Source organism: Gossypium raimondii, chromosome 4, assembly GCF_025698545.1.
Source record: "Gossypium raimondii isolate GPD5lz chromosome 4, ASM2569854v1, whole genome shotgun sequence".
Taxonomy (NCBI): Eukaryota; Viridiplantae; Streptophyta; class Magnoliopsida; order Malvales; family Malvaceae; genus Gossypium; species Gossypium raimondii.
Window position 1 is genome coordinate 44,373,770 of NC_068568.1, and position 26,857 is coordinate 44,400,626.

Below are 26,857 nucleotides of genomic sequence, written 5' to 3' on the forward strand. Positions count from 1 at the left end.
GCTATGCATATATATCTCAACCTAGAAATACTTGGATCCCATCCAAAAATTTGTCACAAGTCAACTGATCTTCCAAACTTGAAAATTTGCAGCTTGGTTGAATTGACTTTAATAAATTTCATACCATCCATGCATGTATCAAGTAATATTTTGGCAAATCCTTTTACCAAGGCATTGCCAACCACAATGTTTGAAAAACTAGTATACAATATTGAAATGTGTCAACTCAAAAATGTATTGTGAAATGTTGTCATAAGGGGGAGTTTAAAACACGTTGTACTTTTTCCCTTTAACCAATGTTTTGTCCTACTAGGCTTTCCTAGTAAAAGTTTTTAACGAGGTAGCTTGTAATAAGAGATTGTGTATTCTTTTTTTCCTTAATTAGGTTGTGTATTCTTTTTTTCCTTAATTAGGTTTTTATCCCATAAGGTTTTTCCTAATAAGGTTTTAACAAGGCATATTTTTGTTAATGGACAACCAAGAGAGAGTGTTGTAAGTCCATTGATAAATGGATGTCCGTATAACTTCCAAAACCCTCAGATTCATTCTTTTGTAACTTCTATAAATCTTATAACCCCTAAAAATAAATGGCAAGTACAAGCTTTTTGTATCCAGTGAAAGTTAAAGTATCCTTTCATTTTTTTACTCCTCTCTTGTTCATTTTATAATTTTCTTGGTATATGAAAATTTGGGCTTTTAACTTTATTTTTTAAATGAATATTTGATTTGGGTTTATTGTCAATGTATTTTACTTTTAAAATGAGAAAAATAGGTATAAATCTTTTTGGGTCATTAACTTTTAAAATTAATTTTGTTTCTACAAAATAATGTCAAGTGGAAGTATAATAGTGGATCACATGTCACATGATGTCATGTTTTAACACCGTTAGACTAAAATATTGTAATGGTAGACGGAACAAAAATACAGGTATCGAAATGAACAAATTGAAACTATATGTATTTTTTTTTTACAATTGGGGTTAAACAACTTTTGAAAATTCTAATTTGTATTGGTATAGAGAAATTTTTATTATATTATTAAATTAATGTATTATATCATTTATATATTATATATTATATATTATATATTATATATTTGAATTTTTCATATTTTTACAATTGGGGTTGGAGAATAGGGTTGCTTAAGATTGAACACAGGCTCTCATATCTACAACACTAGGTGAAAAGGTTGTTGGCTGAATAGTTATTAATTTTATATATTTATTATACATATATAATTATTTTATTAAAATGTTGTATAATAATTAATATTTTTAAAATTTTATTTCACTTTATAATTAACATAAAATTTACCATTAACAATTTTTTTATAAATATGCAATGTTTACAAATACATTTCATAAAATAAATAATTATTTATTTATATTTTATATTTTATTTTAATTTTAAGTAATATTATAAAATTATATTAATTATTAATGTTTGTTTAAAATTTAAACTTTTGAATTAGACTGAGACTCTCTTGAATTGAAGTCGTTATAGGCTTAAATTTTTTAGACTCGAATCGATAGAGTCCAACTTTGAAGCTCGAAATTCTTTTTGCCTATGCTGGTTTGGTTGATTTTATGCTATAAGCTATTCTGGAGATTCTAGTGGTAGAATTACGTTTTATTAGGGTTTTTCCTATATGTACGATCTATTATTTATTGTATCAATAAAGTTTTACCTTTTAAAAGATAGATTTAGAGTATCACATAGAAAATATATTTTAAGTAAATTTCTTTCTTTTATTTGTTTAATCCTTCTAGATATTTTATTTTCTATTTTAGTTTGTCATGAAATAATTAAATTATTTTATATTCTTTTACAAACTTATTAAGTAATGGCTTTATAATTTTCATAAGGAGGATTCATTCATACTTAAAATTTAAGTGATTTTACACAATTCTATAATATTTTAATAATTTAACTATTGAATTTATTAAAATATTCGTATTTGCCATACATGTAAATTTTTATTCGAACCGTTATAATCAATCTAAAATATTATCTATATTAATATTATATATATTTAACAATTGAAATCCTTTTACATAAAATGAGCAATTAAATTTTTTAACTTATGTCAAACATGATATGTATAATCTACATGAATGAAGTATGAAATAAGACAATTGAATTATTAAAATATTAATCATATAAAACATTACGAAATAGTGTAAAACCACTTAAATTTCACACTAGTATAAATGCATGTGTCCTTTTTTTTTTTACAAGACTTTAATCCAAACTTTAATACAAGTTGTATTTCATTTTAAAGCATAATGATTTATCTGGCCCTACAACTTAAAAAAGAAGAAGTTATTTTAGCCCTCCATTTAATTTTCTGCCTCTTTTAGCCCTTGAACTTACATTTTTTTTGTCAAATCACCCAAAATAGATAGAAAAATTAATGTTTGTTACCAGGTTTGTTAACTTTGCTACCACACGTTGATTACCACATGGATGACAAGTCATCATTTAATTAAATTTTAAAATATTAAAAAATATTTTTTTTATAATTTTTATACATTTTTTATAATTTTAATGATTTTAATTTTTTTTTAAAATTGAATTTTTAAAATTTTCCATAATCGTGTGAGAGCTAGTATGCGAATTGAGATAATGATCATTCAATCGATTCATGTGACAAGGAGGTAGCATTTAGGAATGACTTGCAACGCAAGTGAGCCTTACACAATTGTCCGCTCAATCCAGTAATCTTGTATACTTGATTAATAGACTATATTGTTTTAATCCTCATATTCTTCAACATTCGTTTTGCCTTGATCTAGTCTAGAAAGTAAGGATCTTTGGCATTCTGATTGGCATGCTTGTTGAACAAAAAATGGGGTAAAGTACATATGGGAGTAGATAAGGAAGTTGCTAGTATTTGTGATGTGATTGTTATTGTTATTGTCATGTTATATGAGAAGTATATGTCCTACTAATAATGAAGTTGCTTATGTTATATGTCCTACTAATAATGAAGTTGCTTATGTTTCCAGAAGATGTTGTTGATATTGAAGATGAATCAGACCTTATTGTGATGATGACTTCTTTTTCTTTTGAACTCTTATTTGATCTAGTTTGTATAATTGAGATGATGGTACTCATTTGATGATGTTGATACTAATTTTGTTGTGATATTGGAATTGATTTGGAACTATGATATTATGTTATGATATTATGTTATGGTGTATGCTTTACTTTGATGCGATTTACTTTATTTGTTGTTTACTTAGTTATAATTTAGTATTGTTATTATTGGTGCGAAACTTAGACATAGCATTGATAGCTAAAACTACTATATTATGTTCGAAGTTGAACTAAATAGAGTAAGGACTGTGCTAAGGAAGAGCTATTGTTGATTATGGTAGTTAGCTTCTTGTATTGTTTGCTTTCGTTCAATAAATTGCCAAAATGAGAGATTGTTGAGGTAAGATAGGTTGATTGATGTTGAGTGACACTTGACAATGCCAACCGCAGACTACCACTGAGGTAAGACATGTTTGGCAATTTAATGAAGAAAATATATGAACTTGTTAATGCATTGTGTTATTGAAGATGTTTTGGTCCATCTATGGTAACCAATCCTTAGCTTTTGAAGATTGGATTGGATTTGAGTGAATCAAATCAACGCTTGGAACATGGTGGATCAATCGAGACTGTGTTGCTATTTAGGAAATCATATCTTCGATTGATTGTACTTTTGATAGTTGTAATTGTAATAGTTATTTTTAAGGAGTTACTTTGTATTCATTAGATTCTATGTTAGCAAGTCGAAATTGAATATATGCTTTGAGGCTTGTCTGAGTTTTGTATGAGAGATTATTGAGTGCATTTTAATATGTTCATTATGGAATTGCTTTGTGAGAGAGTGCAAACCGTTATTGTAAATATTATTAAGTGTTTACTACCCAAATTCTCAAGGGGATGATTTGGAGGTGAGTGTTCTAGTATTTAGATACAAGTGTAAGATCTCTATTATTGGGGAGTGATAGAGTGTGAACCACTTGTATTTGTGAACAAAGATAGCATAATTACTCACTCAGCTAGACTCCGTTTGTGTTTTTGGTTACATAATTTTTATAGTGTCAAGCCGTAATGACCACTACAATTTAACACTTCCACTGTAATTTTCATTTTAAACAAACAACAAAATATATTTCCAAATTCTCTTATTATTCATTTATAAAATAAACAACAAAATTATAAAATCTCAAACTTATTAAACACCATTTTCTTAAAAATGACCATATCAACCCCGTTTGATTTGAAGACAGCCTTAGATATCAATTTTACTGATATATGTCGATCATTAACTATGTGACAGCGATTCAACGACTTTGCTTCTTTTCTTTTTCCCCAAGTGTTTTTAATATTTTAAAACAAATTCAGTTCATTTAGCTTCTACTTCTGACACATTTTGCAATCGATTGCAAGAAATGGGAAGTGGCAAACCTGACAAACAAAACCTTAAATTAAAGCATGCTTAATTTCTTTTTCTTTAAAAAAGCCTTTCCCTTTTCGACTATTTAAGAACAAACAAATCAAGTCGAATTTTAAGCCTAACATCTATTTTTTTTCTATTCATTCAAATCATATTATTAGATCCAACAAACATTAGTCCACTTGAAAATAAAAATAAAAAAACCTTCCATAAAAGAGTAGGCGTGCATTGATTCAACCCCATGTGATAGAGAGATTCAGTCACCAATGTCCTTTTGTAGTTGTCGATAAAAGCATGCCTCATCGAAATGTACAGCATGGTCCCCTATTACATACTTGCATTAATATTATAGATTTTGTTTTTTGGCATTTGAATTGTAAATTGCAATCATTGTTGATGTTGTTCGGTATATGATCCACTCACACTAAGAGCATTAGAGGAATCACTTTGATGCAATCATTTCATTAAGCCTCCAATATAATATATATTGCATTTACAAAGCTTTTGGTTAAAGCTCTTATGAATCTTATTGATGCAATGATTGCTTAAAATATGCTTAAGCGTAGGAAATGATAAGATATGGACTTTAGCATACTTGTTTGACAGATATGGCAAAATTAGGCCACGCGGCAACCCTACTGCCTTTGCTTTTTTTTTTTCTCCTATTCTTCCATTCCATGGACAATGGTCGGTTCAACTCCAGCATCTTCCTTTTTTTCTCTCTAATGAATGAACTTCATCAATAATAACTTATATTCTCTTGCAAGGCAATATATATACATATCTTTCAATATATATGTATATATGCAAGAGGGTTGATTGAATCTAGCAATCAAAAGTTTCAAGGTGTGCATTCATCTGTCAATATATATGTATATATGTATTTATGTTAGGAAATACCTAATATTTCAAAGAATGTTTGGTCTTTCTTCTTCTCTATATAATTACCCTACAGATCTTCCTTAGATCCTTATATCTGTTTTCTGTTTTTCTCTACTAAGGCAACCCATGTTTGATCTGAATCAGCTTCTATATGATTAGCGTATAGAATTTAAGGTTTTGCTTGTTTCTCAAGAAGAAGAAAAATGGGATCTGTTTTGTTTTAGTGTGGGATTATTTTCTTTTTTCATATGTGGTTTAATTGATCAACTTTCCGTCTTTGTTTGTTCTTTGTTTTCACGCAATTTTGAAGCTTTTTTTGGAAAGCGAATTAAAAGAAAAAGATTCACTTCAAGTGGTGAAAAGGATCGATCCAATACTGGGTTTTTTTAAGCTGCTGCTTATGCTTCAATAATGAGCGACATAAGATGATTCCAAGTTCAGAAGAAGCGGGTTCTCCCATACAAGAAGGCAAAGAAGATGAAAGCAGCAATAAGGTGCGTAAAGGTGCATCGACTTCTTCGCCATTGTTGAGACTGAAAGATCCTCGAATCGTACGTGTTTCGCGAGCCTTTGGTGGAAAAGACAGACACAGTAAAGTTTTCACCGTTAGAGGATTGAGGGACCGGAGGGTGAGGCTTTCAGTCCCTACTGCAATTCAATTGTATGATCTTCAAGACAGACTTGGACTTAACCAGCCAAGTAAGGTTGTCGACTGGTTGCTTAATGAAGCTAAACATGAAATTGAGGAACTCCCACCACTCCCAATACCACAAGGTAACTTTTCCCTTAACCCTCAAATGCCCCTAAATGCTTCTCAACAACCAAACAAACAAGATTCTACGGGAGGGTTTTGTAGAGCTAAATCCAAAGATATTGTGAGGGAATCAAGCAAAGGGAGCAAAAGAGATGAAGAAGCAAGTGAAGGTCATCAAGTTCAAACAGATTATGGTTTACAAAGATCCAATCACTCTCCTATGCCAGCACTGTCAAACAATGCAGTGTCAATGCCAATGCCGATGCCGATGCCATATGGTTCTTATTATCATTTCGAACCTTCCAATTTTCCTTTACCACATTTAGGAAGCCATGGATTTGTAGCACCCCAGACTGAAGAAGTACACAATTTCAATGTTGTGCCATTGTCATCCACCTTATCTCTATCATCTGGTTCTCAAAACCATTTCCAAATGCTGAGCTCAGGTGCTCAAAACCCTTTTGCTAACCCTCCACAATACTCAATCACCCAACCTGATCTCAGATCTTTTCATTTGAGTATCGCTCCAAGGCTTCTTCCCCATTCTCTCAACATCAATGGAAGTCAGCCTGGTAAAGAAGATGAGTTTCCTTCTAAATGACAAGAAAGGAGGAACCCCTTGGCTTGCCTGAGGATATATACATGAAGAAAAAGGTACTGTTTGAATCCATATATTTACATATAATTTCAAAGAAATCCTACTTCCTGGAAGTGAGAAGCAGACAATTGAGTTTTATAGGTTTGATTTCATTTAACTTTTTTATTTATTTGGGTGATTGGAAAAGATCATATCTTCATATATTTGAAAGCAAATGTTAAAAATAATTGAACTATATATATGAGCTGTATGTGTAGTTTGATAATATTGGGATATAATTAACGCCCCAAAGTGTTCATATAGTTCTTGATTTGTTTTTGGGACTGAATGATCAATGAAATGCCATAGAATTATGTTGAAATGTTGCACAAGATGTATGCATGTCACAAATATATTGTCAAAAGAGAGATCAGCTAGTTTCTTATTATCTTTGGCAATTTTAAGATATATTTTAATTTTATACGAAGGATTGGTAATTAAACCTTTTATATCATTCTTCTTCATTTTCTATATATGTATAGTGAGATTATGTACAAAACTATCCAAATATTAGATGATGTTACATCATTTAGTTCATTTAGATAGATGAAGGGATTTTAGGCAGTACTTCTTTGCACAAGATCCAATTACATTAAGGTAAAAGTAGGGTTGATAAGGACCACATTTGAGGGATTGTCACGAAATGGAAAGATGGGTTGTGATCCTTAATTAACACAGATATAAGAGAAAATACATTGAAAGAAACAAAAAATAAAAAAAGTTAAACATTTAGTAGTTTCAGAAACCAGAAAGTTATTTATTCTCTGGTCCTTCATTTACCTTGAAACAAAAAATAAAAGCCTGATATGGATGTATACTAATCAGCTGCCCTCACATCTAATTCAAGTCAAAAGTTGCTGTATTGCAACATTTACCTTGGACTAGCTATATTATTCTGAATTTTTGTTTTTTTTTGTTTTGAAGAATTATATTTTGTATCTGTGTTTTCTTATGTGTTTATATCCAACACATATTTGTATCTGGAACTTACACTCAGTTCAAATTTCTGAAATTGCTGGCGGTGCTGCTTACAGCTTGCTTTCTAGGGTTTTGTACAGTGAAATGGAAAGCTGCAGATAGCTAAGAATATAATATGGCAGGAGAAATTGAAATTTTAGCTATAGATTAATGCTTTATTGGTCTCTTTCAGTTCTAATAAAGAATATGACTTAAGATTAATGCTTTTGCTAATGCTAATGTAATTAAGTAAGATGATGGTGATATTTGGAATGTTGATAGTTTTGGAACATATAGATATGTATGGTAAAAGTGGTTCTTGAAAAGATTAATAAAAAGATTTACTTCCAATTAATGAAGATTAGCAATTGAGATATATATATATAGCTAAATTGAGATATTCATATCTTTTCAGTTCAGTTGTGACTTATGAGTGTTTGAGCTTGTTTGCATGCAGTATCTTTGATTAGCTCTTCCGTTATATTTACTATAAACAGTCCTTTTGTCTTTTTTCATTATTTATATAATATAATTGATTACGTAAAAGTGAAAAAATTCTGACAAAATATATATTTATCTTTAGGGTTTTAATTTTAACGGATGTTAGTTTTTAAGTAGTAGGTTAGATATCGGGACGAAGTCAAAAAATTTTTTAGGGGTCGAAATTAAATTGTAATTTTTACGATACCATTTTAATAGCCTCTATTTTTATAATTTTTAAAGGATTAAATCAAATTTTTATCATTTTTAGGGGGACAAAGTGTAGTTTTACCTTTACTAATTTAAAATTTTAAAAATTTCAAAGTGCCTAAATGAAAAAATTTCCATTTTAGGGAGGCCGGGGCTCCTGCCATCCCCCTGGTTTCGCCCCTGTTAGAGATCGCTCCTATTTCTTTTAAGATTTTATATCTATATTATATTTAAAACCTTTTATTATTTATTACAAAGAAAAATTATTGAGTCAGTGTCATGAGTTACTCAAGTATCAACTTTTTTATCGAAACTCAAGCACCAATTTAATTAGAAAATGATAACAAAGTAAAATTCGAGCAACAAATACAACTAATGCGACTCAAACCCAAGTAACATCTAGCGCAGTAAACACCCTGACCATTAAGCTATCATATGAGGTTCAACTAAAATTACTTTTGATTTTTACATAAATTTTTAATAAATATAATTTCTATTTAATTTTTTTCACAAGTTGTGTCTATCTAGTAAATTATTAAAAGAATAAACATGCTTATAACAACATTTTATTTTTTAATGAATTAGTTTCCAATACTAATTTAATAAAACATTTTACTATTAATATTGATAAGAAAGTATTATAAATTAATACTTTGAATAAAAACCTATCGTATATATTAATATATATATATATATATATATATATATATAGGGTAGAGTCAAGGGGTGTTCACAGGGCTCGAACCCCTTAAAATGGAAATTTTCACTTTTAATTCTTTTATAATTTTAAAATTTTAAAATTAGTATATGGAAAAATTACACTTTGACCCTCTAAAAGTAAGAAAATTTTGATTTAATCCTTTAGAAATTATAAAGATATAAGCTATTAAAATGGTGAATTTTCACATTTACTATCGTAAAAATATACAACTTAATTCGATCCCTCAAAAGAAATTTCTAACTTTGCCCTGTATATATAGAAAAAATTATATTTTTAGATTCAAAATATATACAAAGTAGTTTTTGGACTGAAATAAACTATTAAGAAAATATATGTAGAATGATTATGATTTATGATTCTACAAGTTATTTTTTCTTCATGCAAACATTTTCTTTAATGAATATGTAGTCTTGTTTGTGTCTTTTCCATCAAAATAATAATTTTATTAAAGATAAATCATTACCAAATTTATTTACAAGTTATCGGAAAAAGGGGAAGAAAATTAGATTCGAACTATAAACAAAGGAAGATAACCCAAGTGCCTTGCAATTCAGCCTCAAACATAACCCACTATCACATATCTTTAGCGTGTTAATGTCACCTTAACTATGAGAACTTGAATTATATCATAATTTCAAAGGAATAACGAAGGCAACACATCAAAGTCCCTTTTTTTCCTATAAAAAAAATCAATTTTATTAGAAGTAAACCAAGCATGAAAAAAAGAGACTCTACCGACATCTAGTTTTGTATTTGATTCTTACGTAATTACTACCATATAAATATATATATACCCTTGAGGTCTATCAATAAAATTAAAGAGATTACCCTATTCTTGTCAAATTTAGCCAGGAACCGAAATCCTCGCCTCCAAAACCCTGCTCCCTTCAAATTTACACCATGTTTTTTTTTGGTTAAAATATCCCATAGCTCCCTTTATTTGTTCACAAATTTAATTTCTATACTTTTATTTCTAAGAATTCAGTTTCTCTATATTTTAGATTTCAAAATGCATGTTAATACTCTTAAATTTTTTGGTTAAATTTGTTGGTATGACATTTTGAAATTTAAAAAGAAAAAAAACACTCACTTGGTAGCAATGTAACAAAAAAATGATGTTGTAATTAACCTAAAATTTAACAAAATAATTTTAATTGTGTTAAAAGTTGGATTTGAATTTTAAAATTTGAAAAGTAGAGGGACAAAATTCCTAAAAATAAAAGTACAATGACTAAATTCTAAATTTCTGAAGAGTACATAAACCGATGGCATATTTTAATCTTTTTTTCTTTTTAGTTGTAACTCAATTAAATTTTGTCAAGTTGTGAATTTAGTCCTTGTATTTTAATTTGGTCATTCTTAATCCTTGTATTTTTAGAGTTTGTCAATCTTAGTCCATGTACTTTTGTATTATGAAATTTTAGTTCTACCCCAAACAATAGCAATTAAAGATGTTCTGTTAAATTTAATTACTAGCCTTGTACTATGCATATATTTGTGGATTTAGTTCATATTCTCTAATCGGATCATTCTAAGTTCATATAATTTTGAATTTTGAAATTTAAGTGTTGATGCATGATAGTTGTTGATCGATTAATTGGATTTCTAGTGTCTAATACATGGAAATAATAAGCTAACATGGTATTACACATATTATAATGTGTTTGTCATGTCAAATTTTGAAAATAGCAGAGCCTAACTTAATTAATTTAACAATTATCATTTGGTGAGGACTAAAATTTTATAATTCAAAAGTATAAGAATTAATAATTGACAAATTAAAGTATAGAGATTAAATCCACAATATCTAATAATATAACTAATTTTTTAATAAAATAAAAGTGTTTTTCTTAAAATCTTGATAAAATTCTAAGTAAACTTTCAAATTAAATATTGATGGGAGAAATTTTAAAATAAATAAAAGAAGAGTTGAAAGAAGCATATCCGACCTCCCCATCCACATGATCGTCCACCAAATCATCACCATCAAGAGGGTCATCTTCCTTTAATCCGAGCCTCTACCCCTCAACCATTAGAATGAGATTAGAGGTATTGAGGGGCTAGGTCAGGTTGAGTTCGAATTGGACCTAAACATGATATTAATGTACTTTATATTTATCCAAAGTTGGTCTGACCTAAAATTTTACCCAAACTCACCCATATTTGTAAAAAGCTAATCCAAATCTATTTAAGCCCGACCATATTAATTTTTAATTTATTTTAAAAATATTTATATTATTTTAATTTAATATTTAATATTTTATATATTATTTTATTTATTAAAATTTTTTATATAGTCATCTTAACATTATTTTAATGTTTACATTAGAGTGATATTATATATTTAGTATATATTTATTTTTTTATCTGCTATAAGTTACATACTATAAAGTATTATAAACTTTAAAACGGATCGTGATGCAGTCATAAACCAACTAAAAATTCGACAAAGGCAAGTGCACCTATCAATTAATAGTATAGCTACGGTGAGCGAAGATATCGTTCCACGAAAACTAAAAGTACTAGTAATTACTGTCTTTATATTATTTAACCGATAAATTGGAGTGATTGATTAAAACTAAAATTAACTAAAGAACACGACAAAGAACAAATCAGGAAAATAAATTATTAACAACCAAGAAGCAAGACAATACCCAAGAAAGAATCCACCTAAACTTCATCTGTCATTATCAATCTAAATTACACAATTTCTTCAATTAGTATCTTAATCCGTAGAAATCCCTAAATTATACTAATATCTCTCTTTAAGGCTAAAAGTAACTAACTCTAGGTTGATTAATTGAATTTCTTTCTAATTAAAATTCCTATTGTCGCATTAATTCGATCTATGGATTCCCCTCTTAGATTTTACTCTAATTCGATAGATTTATGCTGTTCTATTTTTAGGATTATATGCAACTCCACTCAATTATGTTAGATCTACTCTTAAACAGGGTCTATTCCTCCTCTGATTTAAGCACATCAAACATGGATTAATAATCTAGAATTATCAAACCAAGAATTAAGCACACATAATTGAGAACAAGATCCAATTATTTATTACGTAAAAATAAAGATCAAATAACAAAATCCATCCTAGGGTTCATCTCCCTAGGTATTTAGAAAATTAGTTCATGATGGAAAATAAAAATATCCCAAAGGAAATATAACCACAAGAAATAAAGAAACTCATAATAAATTTCAAAGAAATCAAAAGGAAATCTTCAATCTGGATGGAAATTTACTTCAAATTTGGCTTCAATGATGTTTTCTGAGTTGTTTTCTTCAGTATTCTATGACGGTTCACTCCCCTCTTCTTATCTTTGTCATATATAAGTCTTAGAATGCCCCGAAAACCTAAAAAAAAACACGTTTTCTCGCAAGTTTAAAGTGTGATTCCCGATTTTCACACGATTTGACACATGGCCATGTGTCCAGCCCGTGTGGCTCACACGACTGTGTGTCCAGCCTGTGTGGCTCCTGAAACTTGTTTCGATTTTTTCTTCTTTTGCTCTTAAATGCTCTCCTAAGTATAGAAACATGAATTTAAATTATTAGGAGCATAAAATTCACCATTTTACATCAAATAATCATCCAAAAATGTATTAAAAATGAGATTAAAATATGTTACTTTTAGACTTATCAGATCGAGTCGAGCCGAGCCGAGCTCAAACCTTAAAATTTCAAGCTCAAGCTTTACCCATATTTTAAACGGGCCTAATTTTTTTGTCCAAACCCATTTTTTAAGTCTAATATTTTTTCCCAATTTCAAATGGATCTTCGAACCTAGACGAATAGTCCAACCCATGAACAGATCTAGATCAAATGAATCAGTGGCATTACCGCTAGCATAGGCGAAAGATAACATCTTTTTTAAAAGAACTAGACCTTTTTTCTTAATTCCTCTCTCATTTGATTATAATTTATTTAATAATTTTTATTCGTTGACTAAATTAGGAAGTAGCAAGTGGCTAATAACCTTTGGTCGGGTATATTTAAAAATTGTCAATTTATGTGAATATGCTAAAAGAAAAATTAATTTAGAAACCACGCTAATTTTTTTAAAAATTTACTAATCTACGCTATTTTTGGAGAGAGAAAGGAAAACGTGTCCTATAGAGCGTGTTTTCACTACCACATAAATGAAAACGCTAGTGAAAACATACCTTGTATGACGCATTTTTTTAGGAGAGAGAATAAAAACGCTCCCTGTAGGACATGTTTTTTGGCCAACGGTAACAATTCCCCAATGAGCAGAATTCCAACGGCTATAAAATACCAACCATATTATTTTTTATATAAACCCCTCCAAACCTCATTCTTTTCAACTTAATTCTAAATTCTAAATTCTCACTTTTTGATTCTCAATTGTCAATTCTCGATTTTTTATTCTAAATTCTCAATTCTTTTTTATTTTTTAAATTTTTGTTTGAGTCCTTCGATTTTATTTTATTCTTTATAATTTGTTAGACCACAAATCAGCTTATTCGTTTAGATGACAAGCACATCTTCGATGTTCAATTACAAATGGCAATAAAATATTATTAAATTATTTAATTTTAAATAGTTAATTATTATATTGTTTTGATTATTAATTTTTAATGTTTATATACTTAGCCCGAAGATCGGATTTTGGAGACGTACATAAACAATTTAAGTGAAGGTGCATCGGGTGTTATTTATGGACACTTGCGAGATGTAGGATTTTTATATGTGGCTCGCATGCTCGGGCAGACTAAATTGATCCCCCACTTATCAGTGTTTTGATTGAAAGAAGAGACCGGAGACACACACATTCTATCTTCGCTGCGGCAAGTATACAATTACACTCGAGGACATTAGTTTACAACTCAGTTTACCGATCGATGTGGATGTTGTTACGGGGCCAGTTATTAGTGTCGATTAGAGTGCAACATGCAAGCAACTTCTAGGGAATGTGTCAAATAAGTTTAGGGGTAGCCAGATCGATATGAGATGGTTGGAGGACAACTTCCAAACTATGGAGGCTTCTATGAGTGACGTTGAAAAGAAACAATTCGCGTGCGCATTCATCTTGAGGTTGATTAGGGGTCTGCTAATGCCAGATAAATCTCATAATTTGATACATTTAAGGTGGCTACTACTACTAAACGACTTGAAAGAATCAGGACGATTTAGTTGGGGATCAGCGGTGCTGACGACATCGTACCAAAAAATATGTCGAGGGACGATACTAGATAAAGTTAAAATCAGCAGTTGCATGCTCCTTCTTCAATCGTGGACATGGTATCGACTACCATTTTTACTCCCTCTAGTGGAACTCCTTTACGAATTCTCACTCGTTCTATGGTAAAATTCATTTGATAATATTATTACAGTTTTTATTTTGGATTTGATGTAATTTTGAAATAACATAGTATTTGAATAGGTGGAACAACCCCGCAAGACACAACGGTATACTGACCGAGCTCGAGGATATTCGACTAAATTTAGATCAAGAAACCGAAGAGGAGGTTAGTTTATGAATTCCAAAGCTATATAATACGTATTACAGCACTTGAAATTAAATATTATGCAAGAGCTAAAAATCATAAATTCATACTGCAGTTTATATGGATGCCATATGCGGATACAAGGATTCAAGAATACGTCCCGATCGAATTTTTGGACAATCGCAACATCTGGCACGTCAAAGTGCCATTGGTCGATTTGCAATTATCAAGATTCACAAATCCGATTGAGTGATGCGCCAGTTCAAGTGTACACAACGTATTCCGTTGCCACCCCAGGAGCTCGATGGTCTGCACAAGATCGACTTGCAGGGGAGACTCGAGAGAGATTGACCAACATTTCACAAGAAGTATATTGATAAGTTGCAACTTAGGTACGGTTACTTGCCAACGTGTGAACCATTTCTCACACCAGATTTGACAACATCTCCGGATTACATGGACTGGTTCAAACATAACGACAAGTCGTATCTACTGCCGACATCAGAAAGGAGTAGGCAACATCATCGTACAAGGCCAAGACGAGGGCCCATCAATCCTAGGTCGGAGAAGATGTCGCAGCAGGATCAACATCTGCGACATCTGCACCGGAAGACCCGATTGTCGTGCAACCTCCCGGTCAGTATGGTTCATTTATTTTTTTCTTCTAACCTAATTTTTTTGTCACAAACATCACAACACACACACACACACTCATTCCCCGCATCATCACCTTCATATCCGATTTATTTTACACAACCACCACAGCACACGCAATCATTCCCTACATCAACACATTTAGTACCAGTTTATTTTACACAAGCACCACAACACGCACAATTATTCCTTGCATTAACACCTTCTCTAGAGATATATTTTGCACGACCGCCAACAACACCGACGCATCCGATATCATCAATAATTCCCATCTTCTATCCGTAATCGAGTAATTCGACATCATATAATGGCCTGTCGATAGTGTCGCAAACACCCCAAACATTGTTGTTCTACCGAGGTGGGTCATCATTGCAATTGCAACTCAAATAGGGGAGATCTACGATAGGCGTCTAGGACATGGTCGTAGTCAACCACAGAGGAAGAAGATGAAGTTAGCGATCAACCCCGATGTGCACATCAAGATGAAGCCGAAGTCAAATAGGAGCCACCAAACCAAATAGTGCGACGAAACCCTAGGCATGTTCGATACCCACCCAGTTGTGGCACACATTCGGGACGTCGATGATTATGTTATTTTGTAATTTTGTAATTTTTTGTATTACTTTGTTTTACATCCCAAATGTACACTTATTTACAATATACGAAACAAATTTACTAAATTGGTTTAATTTGTACACGATCATATTGTGAGTTTAAATTTTACAATTATTTATGTTACTTTTTCATTCAAGTTTTTATCCGTTCATTTGTTAAGTACAATATTTTCAAAAATCAAAGAATTGCTCAAAAGGTTGAAAAAAATTAAAACTTTGGCTTGCGTATTATATTATATCTTACTTCAATAATTAATATTAACTTACACTTTACAGAAAAAATTAATGAATAAATGAATATGTTACTGTTTTCACTGCATGAGTTAGTGTTTTAATTAGCTATTCTACACTTCAATAATTAATATTAACTTTGGCATGCGAGTTTTACACGCCCGTTTTCTACATTTTCCTCAATTTTTTTCTTGCGAATCCTAGGTTACAGGGGCTCAAAAGCAATAAATTTTGGTGGTTGAAACGTCTAGAGAGAAAATGCTCCCTATAGGGAGCGTTTTCTCTCTGGCCATTTCAACTATCCCAACTTGATTGCTTTTGAGCCCTGCAACCCGGGATTCCCGAGAAAAAAATTTTCCTTTATACCCCGCCCCATCCCCTATATAAATGCTCATTCTTCATCCCCTATTCACCCACATCTCTGTCTCCTCTAAATTGTTTTCTTTTTCTTTTTCTTGCGTGTTGAAATTTTCGAGTTTAAAAATTTATTTCTCTTTCGCTTTGATAGAGACATAGTCATAGTTTTAAGTTGTATTTGGATTCACAATGATGTCAGAAAGCTCAGTAACCTACAAATTTCACCTATCGTGTGAGTATGGAGCCATCATTTGAGAAGTGAGGATTGCCTTGCAACTTGAGGTCAAAGTTTGCAATGATTATACCATCTTGGGTTAAATTGTAACTAAAGCTTCAAATTTACAAATGTTATGCTGTCAAAGGATGGGCATCACCGGGGTCGTAGTTGACGGTGCTAATGCGGGCATGGCAATAAGTTTCTCCTCATCAGAGGAGCATGCTTCATAAAACTTAAACATAAGCATGAGGAAGGAAAATGCAAGGGGTCTTCTAATATAATCAAGTAATTCATGTTGTTCACCTCCATCGAAAGTGGTGACCTTATTAGTATAACTTGTTACACCCCAATTCTATCGCATGTTATAATAACGGGGTCACTGCCTTCAACGGTGATGGATAATACGTATTACTTGATTATATTGAAACGCCATTGCGTTTTTCTTCCTCGTGTTTATGTTTGAGTTTTATAAAGTATCCTCTTCTGATGAGAAGAACTCGTTGTCGTGCTCGCATAACCACTATCAATTACGATCCCATTTATGCTTCATCCATTGACATTATAACCTTTGTAAACTTAAAACCCTAGTTACACATCAACTCTAGACCGTATAATTACCATCAACTAGATCTTGAGTTGCAATGCGATCTAGCTCCCTAGGTGATGGCTTCGTACTCAAATAGCAGATGAAATTTGTAGGTCACCCAGCTCTATAGCACCACCACCGTAAAACTTTTAATTTCCAACCGTAAAAAAAAATTACCAAAGTGAAAACGCATCTTGTAGGAGGCCTTTTTTCCCTCTGTGATAGTGAAAATGCGTCCTACAATTTTTAGGAGAGAGAAGAAAAAAGAAAAACAACATATATTGATAAATTTTTAAAAATCAACATAATTTCTCAATTTTTTTTCAGCATATTCACATTGATTTTTATAGAAATACAAAATTAGCTGGGGCTATTCAAACATGCACAAATAAACTAAACAGTATTTATATAACAACCGAGGTTACGAATTTTTAATTTATGAGGGAGAATACAAAATTTGTAATAGGCGAGAAAATCACTCGTTCGATCGAATATGTACAAATAATTTTTTACCACTTATTCTTAAAATTTTACATAGACAAGTGGGAGTGTAACATTTCCCTTATTCAAAGTAAGGCTTTCCATCGATATAACTAACTCACCAATTGAAGATTTATCTAGGGTTTAAATCAAATCTAAAATTTCCCAATTTTCAGAACTCTGGATTTATAATTTCTCCAAATCTCCAATCCTAATTCCCTTCTTTCTTCCTCAAATGCTCGCATCCATTCTTCAACCGCAATAAAAGAAGGTAAGCTTTCAGCCTTCAATTCTCTCTGTTCTTTTCTATTGATATGAAGAGCAATTGAACATGAAAGATGGTGGTTTCGAGAATAAAAAAGAACTAGAAAATTCAAAAAACCAATCAAAGTCTTCCAAATTCTATATCAAAAGTGATGACTTTGCCCTTGCAATCGCGAAGGTTGCCGTTGCACAAGTATGCGAAAGCGTAGGGTTTCAGAGTTTCCAACACTCTGATGCTAATTTGGCCGGGAGAGTGGAAGCGAATGTGTTTGATGTTATTCAAGGGTTGGAAGAGTTAGAATCAGGTTTAGGATTTGCTGGTGCATCTGATGTTAACCGTTGTTTATGAAGTTCCGTGGTTTCCGGTTGTTAAAGAGTGGAAGGGAATTGGGAGTTTTTGGGAAAAAAGGGAAGACCCTCATGGGGAGCATATACCTAGTTGGTTGCCGGCCTTTCCTGATCCTGAGACTTATGCTGCTCGATCGAGTGTAGGGAATGGTACAATGACTGCTTTCAATGAAGTGAATAATGGGTTAGTGAGGGTTGAGAGGAAGATAGAGCGACCATTGCTGAATTTTCAGCAGCAATTTGCTCATAATGGTAACGAAGGGGGTTCTTCTCATGTTGGTGGAGATAAGGGTAAAGCAAAGGAAGCTTCTAATAGCAATCCTTATCTTGCTGCACCTCTGCACTTTGGGGAAAAAGAAGTACATGTATCACCAGTTCCTTCCGGCTAAGCTTTCAAATGAAGTGAATTCGAGAAACCCTGTTCCAGAAATTTGTTTTGTAGGAAATCAAGTTTCTGTGCTGGAGACATTTGCTCCTGCTATTGAAGCAATGAAGAGTGGGATATGTGAATATGGCAATGGACAGAAAAATGTCCTTTATAGCCAGAGGCCTATGGTGCATTTTAAATTTGGAATTGGAAAGAAGCCTTTAGGCACTGCACCAGATTTCAATTCCAAGAACAAGAATCTTGAGAAGATCGTTTGAAAATGATAATGAAAAGGAAGACAGGAAGAGAAGAGCAGAAAAAATTCTGAAAGAATCTATAGAATTCTCTCACGAACTAGGTCAGTTGTAACTGTAAAATAGGTTTGTTACCATTCTCTGTTGACTTTCCAAAGCTGGAGAAGTCTCCTACTTTGATAACTTTCTTGAGTATGCTCGGACAGTAGCCAGGATAGAAATTTGTGAGGCGATGATATTTTTAATTGAAATTCTTGTTTCTTCTTTCGTCGTCTTAAACTGATCGTGGATTTATTAGTTTCTGTTTCAATGTCAACTCTATATGTACACTATGCTCAGCGTTGTTGAAGCTTTACAATATTGTATCAACATTTGTTATTAATGAAGTCAGATTAATTTCAAATCACATGCATATCTACATTTGTTATTAATGAAGACAGGTTAATTTCAAGTCACATGCTTTCTATCCTGGCATCTTTTAAGGCCAAACTTGGAGAACAAGAATGATTTGCTGTAACCCACCATATGAATAATATTGAAACAATATTTATTGGTTGACAATTTGATTTAAATGGGATATACTCTAGGATTGATCTCTATTCCATGTTCAATGACCTCAATAGGAATTAGCTTCATGTAACATGCAAAATAGGATTATAATGCGCGAAAACAACTGTCTTGGATTTTCAAATTGAAATATAAATTATTCAACATTTGAAGTTCACTAACTGAAAATAGGGTTGAAAGTAACTTCTAGTCTATTGTAGAAATTGTTAGCAGTAACAATATGTAAAGATCAGTTACTGCTACCATTTTCGGTTTCATCCTTCTATGTTAAATGCTCCCCTCCCCTTCCCCTCCTTCCCTTAGCTTAGCATTTAGATATACCTGTTGATGTTTTTCCTTTTATTGCTGATTGAAGATGTATTTGCATGACAGTTTTCATCCCTAAACTTAAGTTCTTTACCCAGAGCCTATCTTCCTCTCTCCATGGGAGTCGGAATTTGTGGTGTTTACTAAGAACCTTAAATCAAATTTGAAGGAGCAAAAATCTTGCAAATATATAATTGCTAGGAGGGTATACAAATAAAAAAAAATTGTTTTTTTTTATGTGCTGCTTTTATTTTGGGTTGATGGGATCTTGTTTAACAGTGAACTCTTATATAACCACTCAAAATGATGTTGTATGAATTGTCGTTTTGGTGCTAATGGTAAGCCGTGCTATAGAGTCAATGTATGCTATACCTCTGGACCAACTCTTACGACTGGAAGCTTATTAAATTCTTTGCTGGTAGTTGAACAATGAATGTTATATGTACACCCAAAATGAAAACTTCAAAGTGGAGAACACTTATATCTAGTATATGCATAAGATTGCAATTTACGTGTATTTCACAGGCTTTTTAATTTACAAAGTGTCATTAAGGTAAGTTTCATTCAAGGTTTATTTGCAACCATAGCCCTTCATCCATTGACAAATTATTAATACATATCTGATCCTACTTCAAAAACAGTCGCCTGCAATGCCCTCGATGCTGCTGTTGTAGATTTGTTACTTCACTACTAATAACTTCACATATTAAGTCTTTGAAGATCAACCTCTCCACATCTAGAGCTATCCATGGAAATTCGCTCTTGAATTCTGTCCAGTCCATTGATCCAAGCATCAAATCTCCGCATACGATGCTGTTGAGATTTTTATCCTCTATATTTGATGTAGTTTGCATTTTATCTATATCTGAACATAAATCCCTTACCACCTGCTGTCTTTTTTGTCTTGTATCCTCCACTGTACTCGGTAAGATCCACTGCTTGTAAGAGCCTTTCTTCACTGATTTTATGATTAGAATTTCATTAATTGCATCAAATATTAGCAGCCTATGGTTCTTCTCGATGGGGTCCAGCTGGCTGACCTTTCTGCTGTTGTGTTTTCTATTTAGAAGCCAAATGCTTGCTCTGATCTGTTCTAGGGCAGGGAACAAGTTAGGGTTGATTAGATGTCCTGATGGATGAAGCTGGCAGGCCATGAAGCTGGAGTCAAGTTTGCTGAGGAGGCCTGATGCCAACATTACTTCTGCAATGTATTCATGGTCTGGATTTGGAATAATTTCATTTGTAATGGCGCACTCATCGATAGAATCTAAATTCATGAATTTCTGGACCAAGTGCTGGATGTTTTCTGCTTTCCTGCTGTCTGTCTTGAACCTTGGACTGGTTTCTCTGCAGGTGGGCAAGTGATTTAGACCTATGGAACTCCAGTCTGCATCATTAGGGGTAAGACCCTCATCACCTGTTATAGAAAATTGTGAACTCAATAATTAACTGGACAAGCCTTCTGTAACAAATAGTACCTTCCTCAAATTTCTTGTTTCATATAGATTCTATCCTTACGCAATGTTTAAATTGTTACATTATGGTTCCTACATGTATTATGTGATTACTAGTAAGTATGAGTTAATTTACTGGTTCTTTTGGTGGATATATAGTTTTTAAAGCTTTCATGCTGGTCATGGATAAACTTTACTAAAGTTTCTTAATGAATTTTCTTGACTTTCTAAACTTGGAGTGCGCAATACAGATTTGGCATAACATCCCCATTGATCCTTGAGGGGACTATTACTTTGAGTGCAGCAGGTTGTTAATCTCGTAATAGATTTTGAAAAATTGAAGGTGGAAGATGGTGAACAATTATGTAGTATTCATAGAGTATCATGATTATTGGCAACAGCATCAGGTTGCTTGGAAATGCATTCTCATCCAAGAGGATTCTAAAGAAAGTTATTATCACTTCCTAAAAAATGAGTCTAAAGTTTCATCCTTTGAAGATTAAAAGACTTGTTTACGATATCTTCATTAGCAAGCAGAGAAGATTAAGCTAACAAGAAGAAGTTACTGGGGGTGCTTTTCAAACCAAGAACAAAGAAAAGACTGATTTAGGTGTAAGAGCTGAAACTTTGGTGGCAAAAGAGAGAAGTAGAGGAAAGACAGGGAAAGAAGTAAAGATGGTGGAAAAAGTAATTATCCACCATGCTCAACACTATAAGAAAACAACTCTTTTGGAAATTTACTGTTGGTAAAGAGCTAACATTCAGTTTAGATCATGCAAGCAAATGGAGCATATCGAACAACAATGTGGTGCATAAACTCAGATTGCTGAAAACGGTCAGCTACTAGAGGGGCATATGCCTGCTGCAACATGTTATGCAAGCATCAACAACCACAGACTCCATTAGTTTGATAAACAGTGGTTGCATATATAACATGGTTTCTGATGAAGACATATTTGAGGTTCTTAATAGAACCTAAACTTCAAAAATCAAAATTGGCCATGGAGATTTTATAGAGGACAACTTACTTGACAGAAGAAACACATGTGGAGAAACCTAAAGTTTTGCTTTGAAAGGCAAAGAAGATAAGGTTTACCAAGCCAAGAAGCCCTTGTATGGGATGAAGCAGGCGCTTAGAAGACTAGCGTGATAGAATTGACAAATGCTTGGTGTAAGAAATCTAAAAATGAGGATATGTTGATTCTTTTTTTATATTTGGATGATTTACTTGTATTAGAGCAGCCTAATCTTGGTGTAAGAAATAAAGAAGATGTTTTAGATGACATATTTCTTTGGATAGAAATTCTTCAATCTTAGTTTGGTATTTTAATTGGGCTGCAAAAGTACTCAATAGAAGTGCTAAAGAAGCATTATATGGAGAGTGAGCAAACCAATGCTCAAGGTGGAAAACTTGGCAAAGATGTTTTCAACAAATTTGGTGCAAGACTTATAGAAGCTTGGTTGATTGTCTGTTGTATCTGACAGCAACAAGGCTTAACATTATATATGCTATTAGTTTCATCCCTAGATTCATGCATTGTGGAAGTGTGATGCACTTTTAAGTTAAGAGGGTGCTTAGGCATGTCAAAGGCTTAGATGCTTTGAATGAAAACTTACTGAGCATGAACTTGTAAGCTTTCCTGCTCCCTCTCCTAGTTTAAATGTACATTTTTGTGTTTTGGGTTGATTTAAGATCAAAATATAATTTGTTTTCATGATGAAATGATTATAGAACCCATTTTAATTTGAAGTTTCAGTTGAGCACAATTAATGCATAAAGGATACATGAATTTTACCTTCAAAAGCTTTTGATGTTTTCTTCACAGGAGACGGTGATTCATCTCCGTAAAATGCGGCATCTAGAACAGAGACAGGACTAGGCTGTTCCGGGGCAGTTCTTGGAGGTTCTGCTTTTGGATCACCTTCAATTAACCTTGCTGCTGGATTCTGAATGACAGAATTTTAAGCTGGTTTAGAAGATTATCAAAATAGTATATGAATGAAATGAAGGAAGAAGGTTTACTTTCTGCTTCTTTTCCTGTTCTTGGGAGAATGTACCCTCTATCTTGCCATAACTTTGAGCACTTGTGACTTCAGTGTCACCATAGGAGGTCATGCTCATATTGCTCTCAGATTGCATCGATCTATCATCTCCTTGGTGATTCAAATCTCTCATATCACTACTGATATCACTCAATTGGTCATCACTTTGCCTCAAATTGTGAGATCTATGCCTGGGCTTCCGATGTGGCAAGCCTGATTCTGCTTGTAGGCTGCTTGATTGCCTTCTGCTTTTTCTCTGGTCTGATGCTGGACCAGTGCGACGAGACTGTTTTTCCATTTCAAGCTTCTTCTGGTGCAGTTTAAGGCATGTGGTCTCTGAGCTTACTGCAATGTTAGTATTTTCTTGAGCAGTAGGTGATGGCTCTTTTGAAATTTGGTTGTCTCTTAGAGTTCTGGCAGTATTTTTATCCCTTGAATGGAGTCGACTGGAAGGATCCTTAGGAGTTTTAGGTTTCGGAATTGAATCTTTATATGATTGCTTGTCAGCCTTTTCACTTCTGGTATTTGCATGGCTGCTAGTGCGAAGCCTTCTTAAACTGCCAGTTGCAACTACTGTTGAAGTAGAATTGCCGCCATTTTCCATAACTTTTTCTTCTTTTATAATCTTGATTGGCAATTTAAGGCATGTTGGAGAACTAGTTTCCTTGATCGTGGCTGAAACTGCATTTTTACTATGTAGCTTTCTCAAATTTGGTGCTTCTGAGCTGTGGCCAAGGATGCTGCTTGTGTGAGATATCAAACTTGAAGCTTGCTCTTCTTTTCTGGTATCTGACATCTGCTTAGACATCTGCATTTGTTTAGGTGTTTGTTTAAGGGCTCTAGTATCTTTTCCCGACTTCATGAACTCAAGTGCTGCCAAACTTTTCTCGATTTCACCGTAAACAGTTAGAAAGGAGTTTGGGGCTTTCATTGGAGTTTCTTGACTCTTCAAAGCTCCCTTGTTTCCATCAAGCTGCCTCCATGGGGCAGATTCAATTGGGCATCTAGTTGCAACAGGTTTCTTTGACTCTACATTTGTCATGCGATTGCGGGGTGACCTTGGTTCCTTTCCTGAATTTCTTGAACAACCAGAAATCAAACTTTTCTTTTTCTCATTAATTCTTGATGAGGGTGAGGCGGGATTGCTTTTTAAATCTTGACAGGTTTTGATATCTCGACTTCGATTCCCATTGGTTAGCATGGGATTTAGCAATGCTTCCACCCCCATCAACTTGGCTACAACACTAGATGGTCCTTTGTAGCTTCCAGGTTCTTGCTCTTGGTTTCTTATATCATTTGATTTCATTCTACTTCTGTTTATCTCTCCTAGAAGAAAATCCGAATTCATACAATCGACGGAACCCTTTATGGAGCTTTCCCTACTATCTAGTGATAGCCTTGGGAGATCTTTGGGCTTAATTTTATGTGCATCTTTTGCCCCCCTCCCATCATAAGAGAGCCGAGGAGCATCCTGTCGTGCAAAAGTGAGAGAACCATCCTCGCATTCATTGTACATTTTAGGAGTCCCTTTAAGCTTAAGAAGGGCATGACTTGATTCATTGAGACTGGTGTTCCTCGTCTTTGAAGGTTTTGGTGACTGCAAAGGCCTTGGGGAATCTATATGCTTCAAGGTTTGGTGCTGCCCCGCTTCCAATTTTGTTGCAGTTTTAATCGATAATCCACAGGCTTCTCTGTAGATTGAATCTTTAACCACATCTCGGAGGTTAAGGGAGTTTTGGCTTGATTGCAAAGAAGCATTTGATCGATGACTGGATATTTCCTTCCTCGGGGTTTCGTGGAAGGCAATTTGGCTTGATGAAGATCGGTCTACTAGAGATTCTTTGCTGCAGTCAGCAGGTGAGAAACTGGATGAACAAGAGGAAGAAGACAACGAGGTTCGGGGTGATTCAAAGGAGTATCTTTGTTTCTCCTTCACAGTCTTCTTCAGATTATTTCCCTGCAGGTGCAATGTAAGTTACATTAACCTTAATTATTTTTGTCAATTCCCCCATAGGCCTAAATGACCCATATTATTTCTTACTTTTATCTTGTCTGAACCAATCTTGGCTTCTGTTCCATGCTTGCCATTTTGACCTAGTCAAACACTGAATGTCAGCCATAGAAGGAAGAAATCTGGATGGTTTTAGACATTAAAAGGTTAAAAATTACAAGCACATTATTGAAACAACAAATTCTGGTTACTGCATAGAAAGTGTTCCAACTCCTATCTAATCCACTATGTTAGTGTTTTCAAATTGGAGTTAAAACATGTTTCTGAAATTAGCAGAACCTGGAAACCTCTTAAAACTCACAAGTTCTCTAGGCCTAAAATCCGTGTTACGTCTAACGCATATTCAAACATAACTATGAGGTATAGAATCTTCTAAATATATGAAAAGACATAAAAAGAAATTAAAGATACGCACTCACCCTTGAGTCAAGTAACATAGCCTAAAACACTCATGATGGAAATTCAGAAACATCAACCTGAGGGTGATCTTTCTTTACAACCTTGAACACTCTTGAAAAAAAGGTAAAGATAATTAAAAGTACCTGAGGGAAGCCTTTTGCGGTTTGGACCGGCAATGCGCCGGTTACCATAGAAATGGTGGCAATCAAAGAGCTGGAATAGTCCATTCATGCACCCAATCTGCTTCTGCAAATCTGGGTTTTTATCTGATAAAGAATACATAAACTTTGATGACATCCTAAACTTTTAGCAGATCCAAACCTGAACTTTCTTAGCTTCCAAACAAAACTTCTGGGTACTTTCAACGTCTCTTTACAAGGTTAACATGCCACATGCATTGCCAAAAACCTTATAAAGGGTTCTTTTCCAAGTATGCTCTAGCTACTTAAACATCCTAGGATTCTGAAACCTCGTAAAGGATTTTTTTTTCCACCCCTGCAACTAGGATATTTCTTTCTTTTGGAACTGTGTGTGAGGTTTCAGAGAATTATGTTAGTAAATAACAGAGAAGACTGAAAGGGACAAATTTAAAGATACAAAGAGAGATTGGTATAGCCCCACATTACCATTCTTTGCATTTGCAATGAGATTAAAAACGTTTTCTTCGGGGCTTCCCTGAACAAGGCAGACAACAACCCAAAGGGTCCCCAGTGACCACCTTCTATGGACTTAGCTAACCTATCAAACACCGCAATGGAACCTCTTACTGCACAAACAGATGTTAAGTTCTAACATATGTAGGCAATGGGAATGTGAAAAATCTTACTTCTTTTCCTCTAATATTATAATATTTAATCTATGCCTAAGAAGCGGATACTTCAGATTTGGAATGCAAGACTTCAACAAACTACTTCAATAATTGGAAAAGAATGACAGTTGGCTGTGTGAATTTAGATTTATCCTAGGGTAGAGTCATGCATCCTAATATTAAGATTAAAAATGGTCTTCCATAGAAAATTAAACTTGGCTACAACATTCAATATACTAAGGGCTTGTTTAGTGGTGCTTAAAAATAAATATTTTTTACTCCAAAAGCACTTTTAGAAAAAAAGTTGTGCTAAACAAGATGCTTTTAGTTGA

The 26,857-nt window shown here is 33.2% G+C and overlaps 2 protein-coding genes and 1 pseudogene across 3 annotated transcripts; 2 read left to right on the forward strand and 1 right to left on the reverse strand.

Moving 5' to 3' along the window:
* Nucleotides 1-4,976: 4,976 nt before the first annotated feature.
* LOC105780510 (transcription factor TCP5) lies at nt 4,977-7,048 on the forward strand. Its single transcript, XM_012604892.2, has 2 exons — nt 4,977-5,299; nt 5,646-7,048. The coding sequence occupies exon 2, from the start codon at nt 5,761-5,763 to the stop codon at nt 6,688-6,690; it is 930 nt and encodes a 309-aa protein (XP_012460346.1). The 5' UTR covers nt 4,977-5,299; nt 5,646-5,760; the 3' UTR covers nt 6,691-7,048.
* A 10,753-nt stretch (nt 7,049-17,801) lies between these two features.
* On the forward strand, nt 17,802-19,343 carry LOC105780832 (transcription initiation factor TFIID subunit 8-like; annotated as a pseudogene).
* A 935-nt stretch (nt 19,344-20,278) lies between these two features.
* On the reverse strand, nt 20,279-26,642 carry LOC105780553 (protein LONGIFOLIA 1). Of its 2 annotated transcripts, XM_012604950.2 has the most exons (6): nt 26,344-26,642; nt 25,861-26,242; nt 25,349-25,401; nt 23,288-25,264; nt 23,061-23,211; nt 20,279-21,227 (listed from the first exon to the last, which is right to left on the reverse strand). In XM_012604950.2, exons 2-6 carry the CDS (start codon nt 26,012-26,014, stop codon nt 20,437-20,439), a joined length of 3,126 nt encoding a protein of 1,041 aa, XP_012460404.1. In that variant the 5' UTR covers nt 26,015-26,242; nt 26,344-26,642; the 3' UTR covers nt 20,279-20,436. The 2 variants fall into 2 exon arrangements, with proteins under 2 accessions (XP_012460404.1, XP_052485652.1); XM_052629692.1 differs by having other exon boundaries at nt 25,861-26,642.
* Between the last annotated feature and the right edge of the window lie 215 nt (nt 26,643-26,857).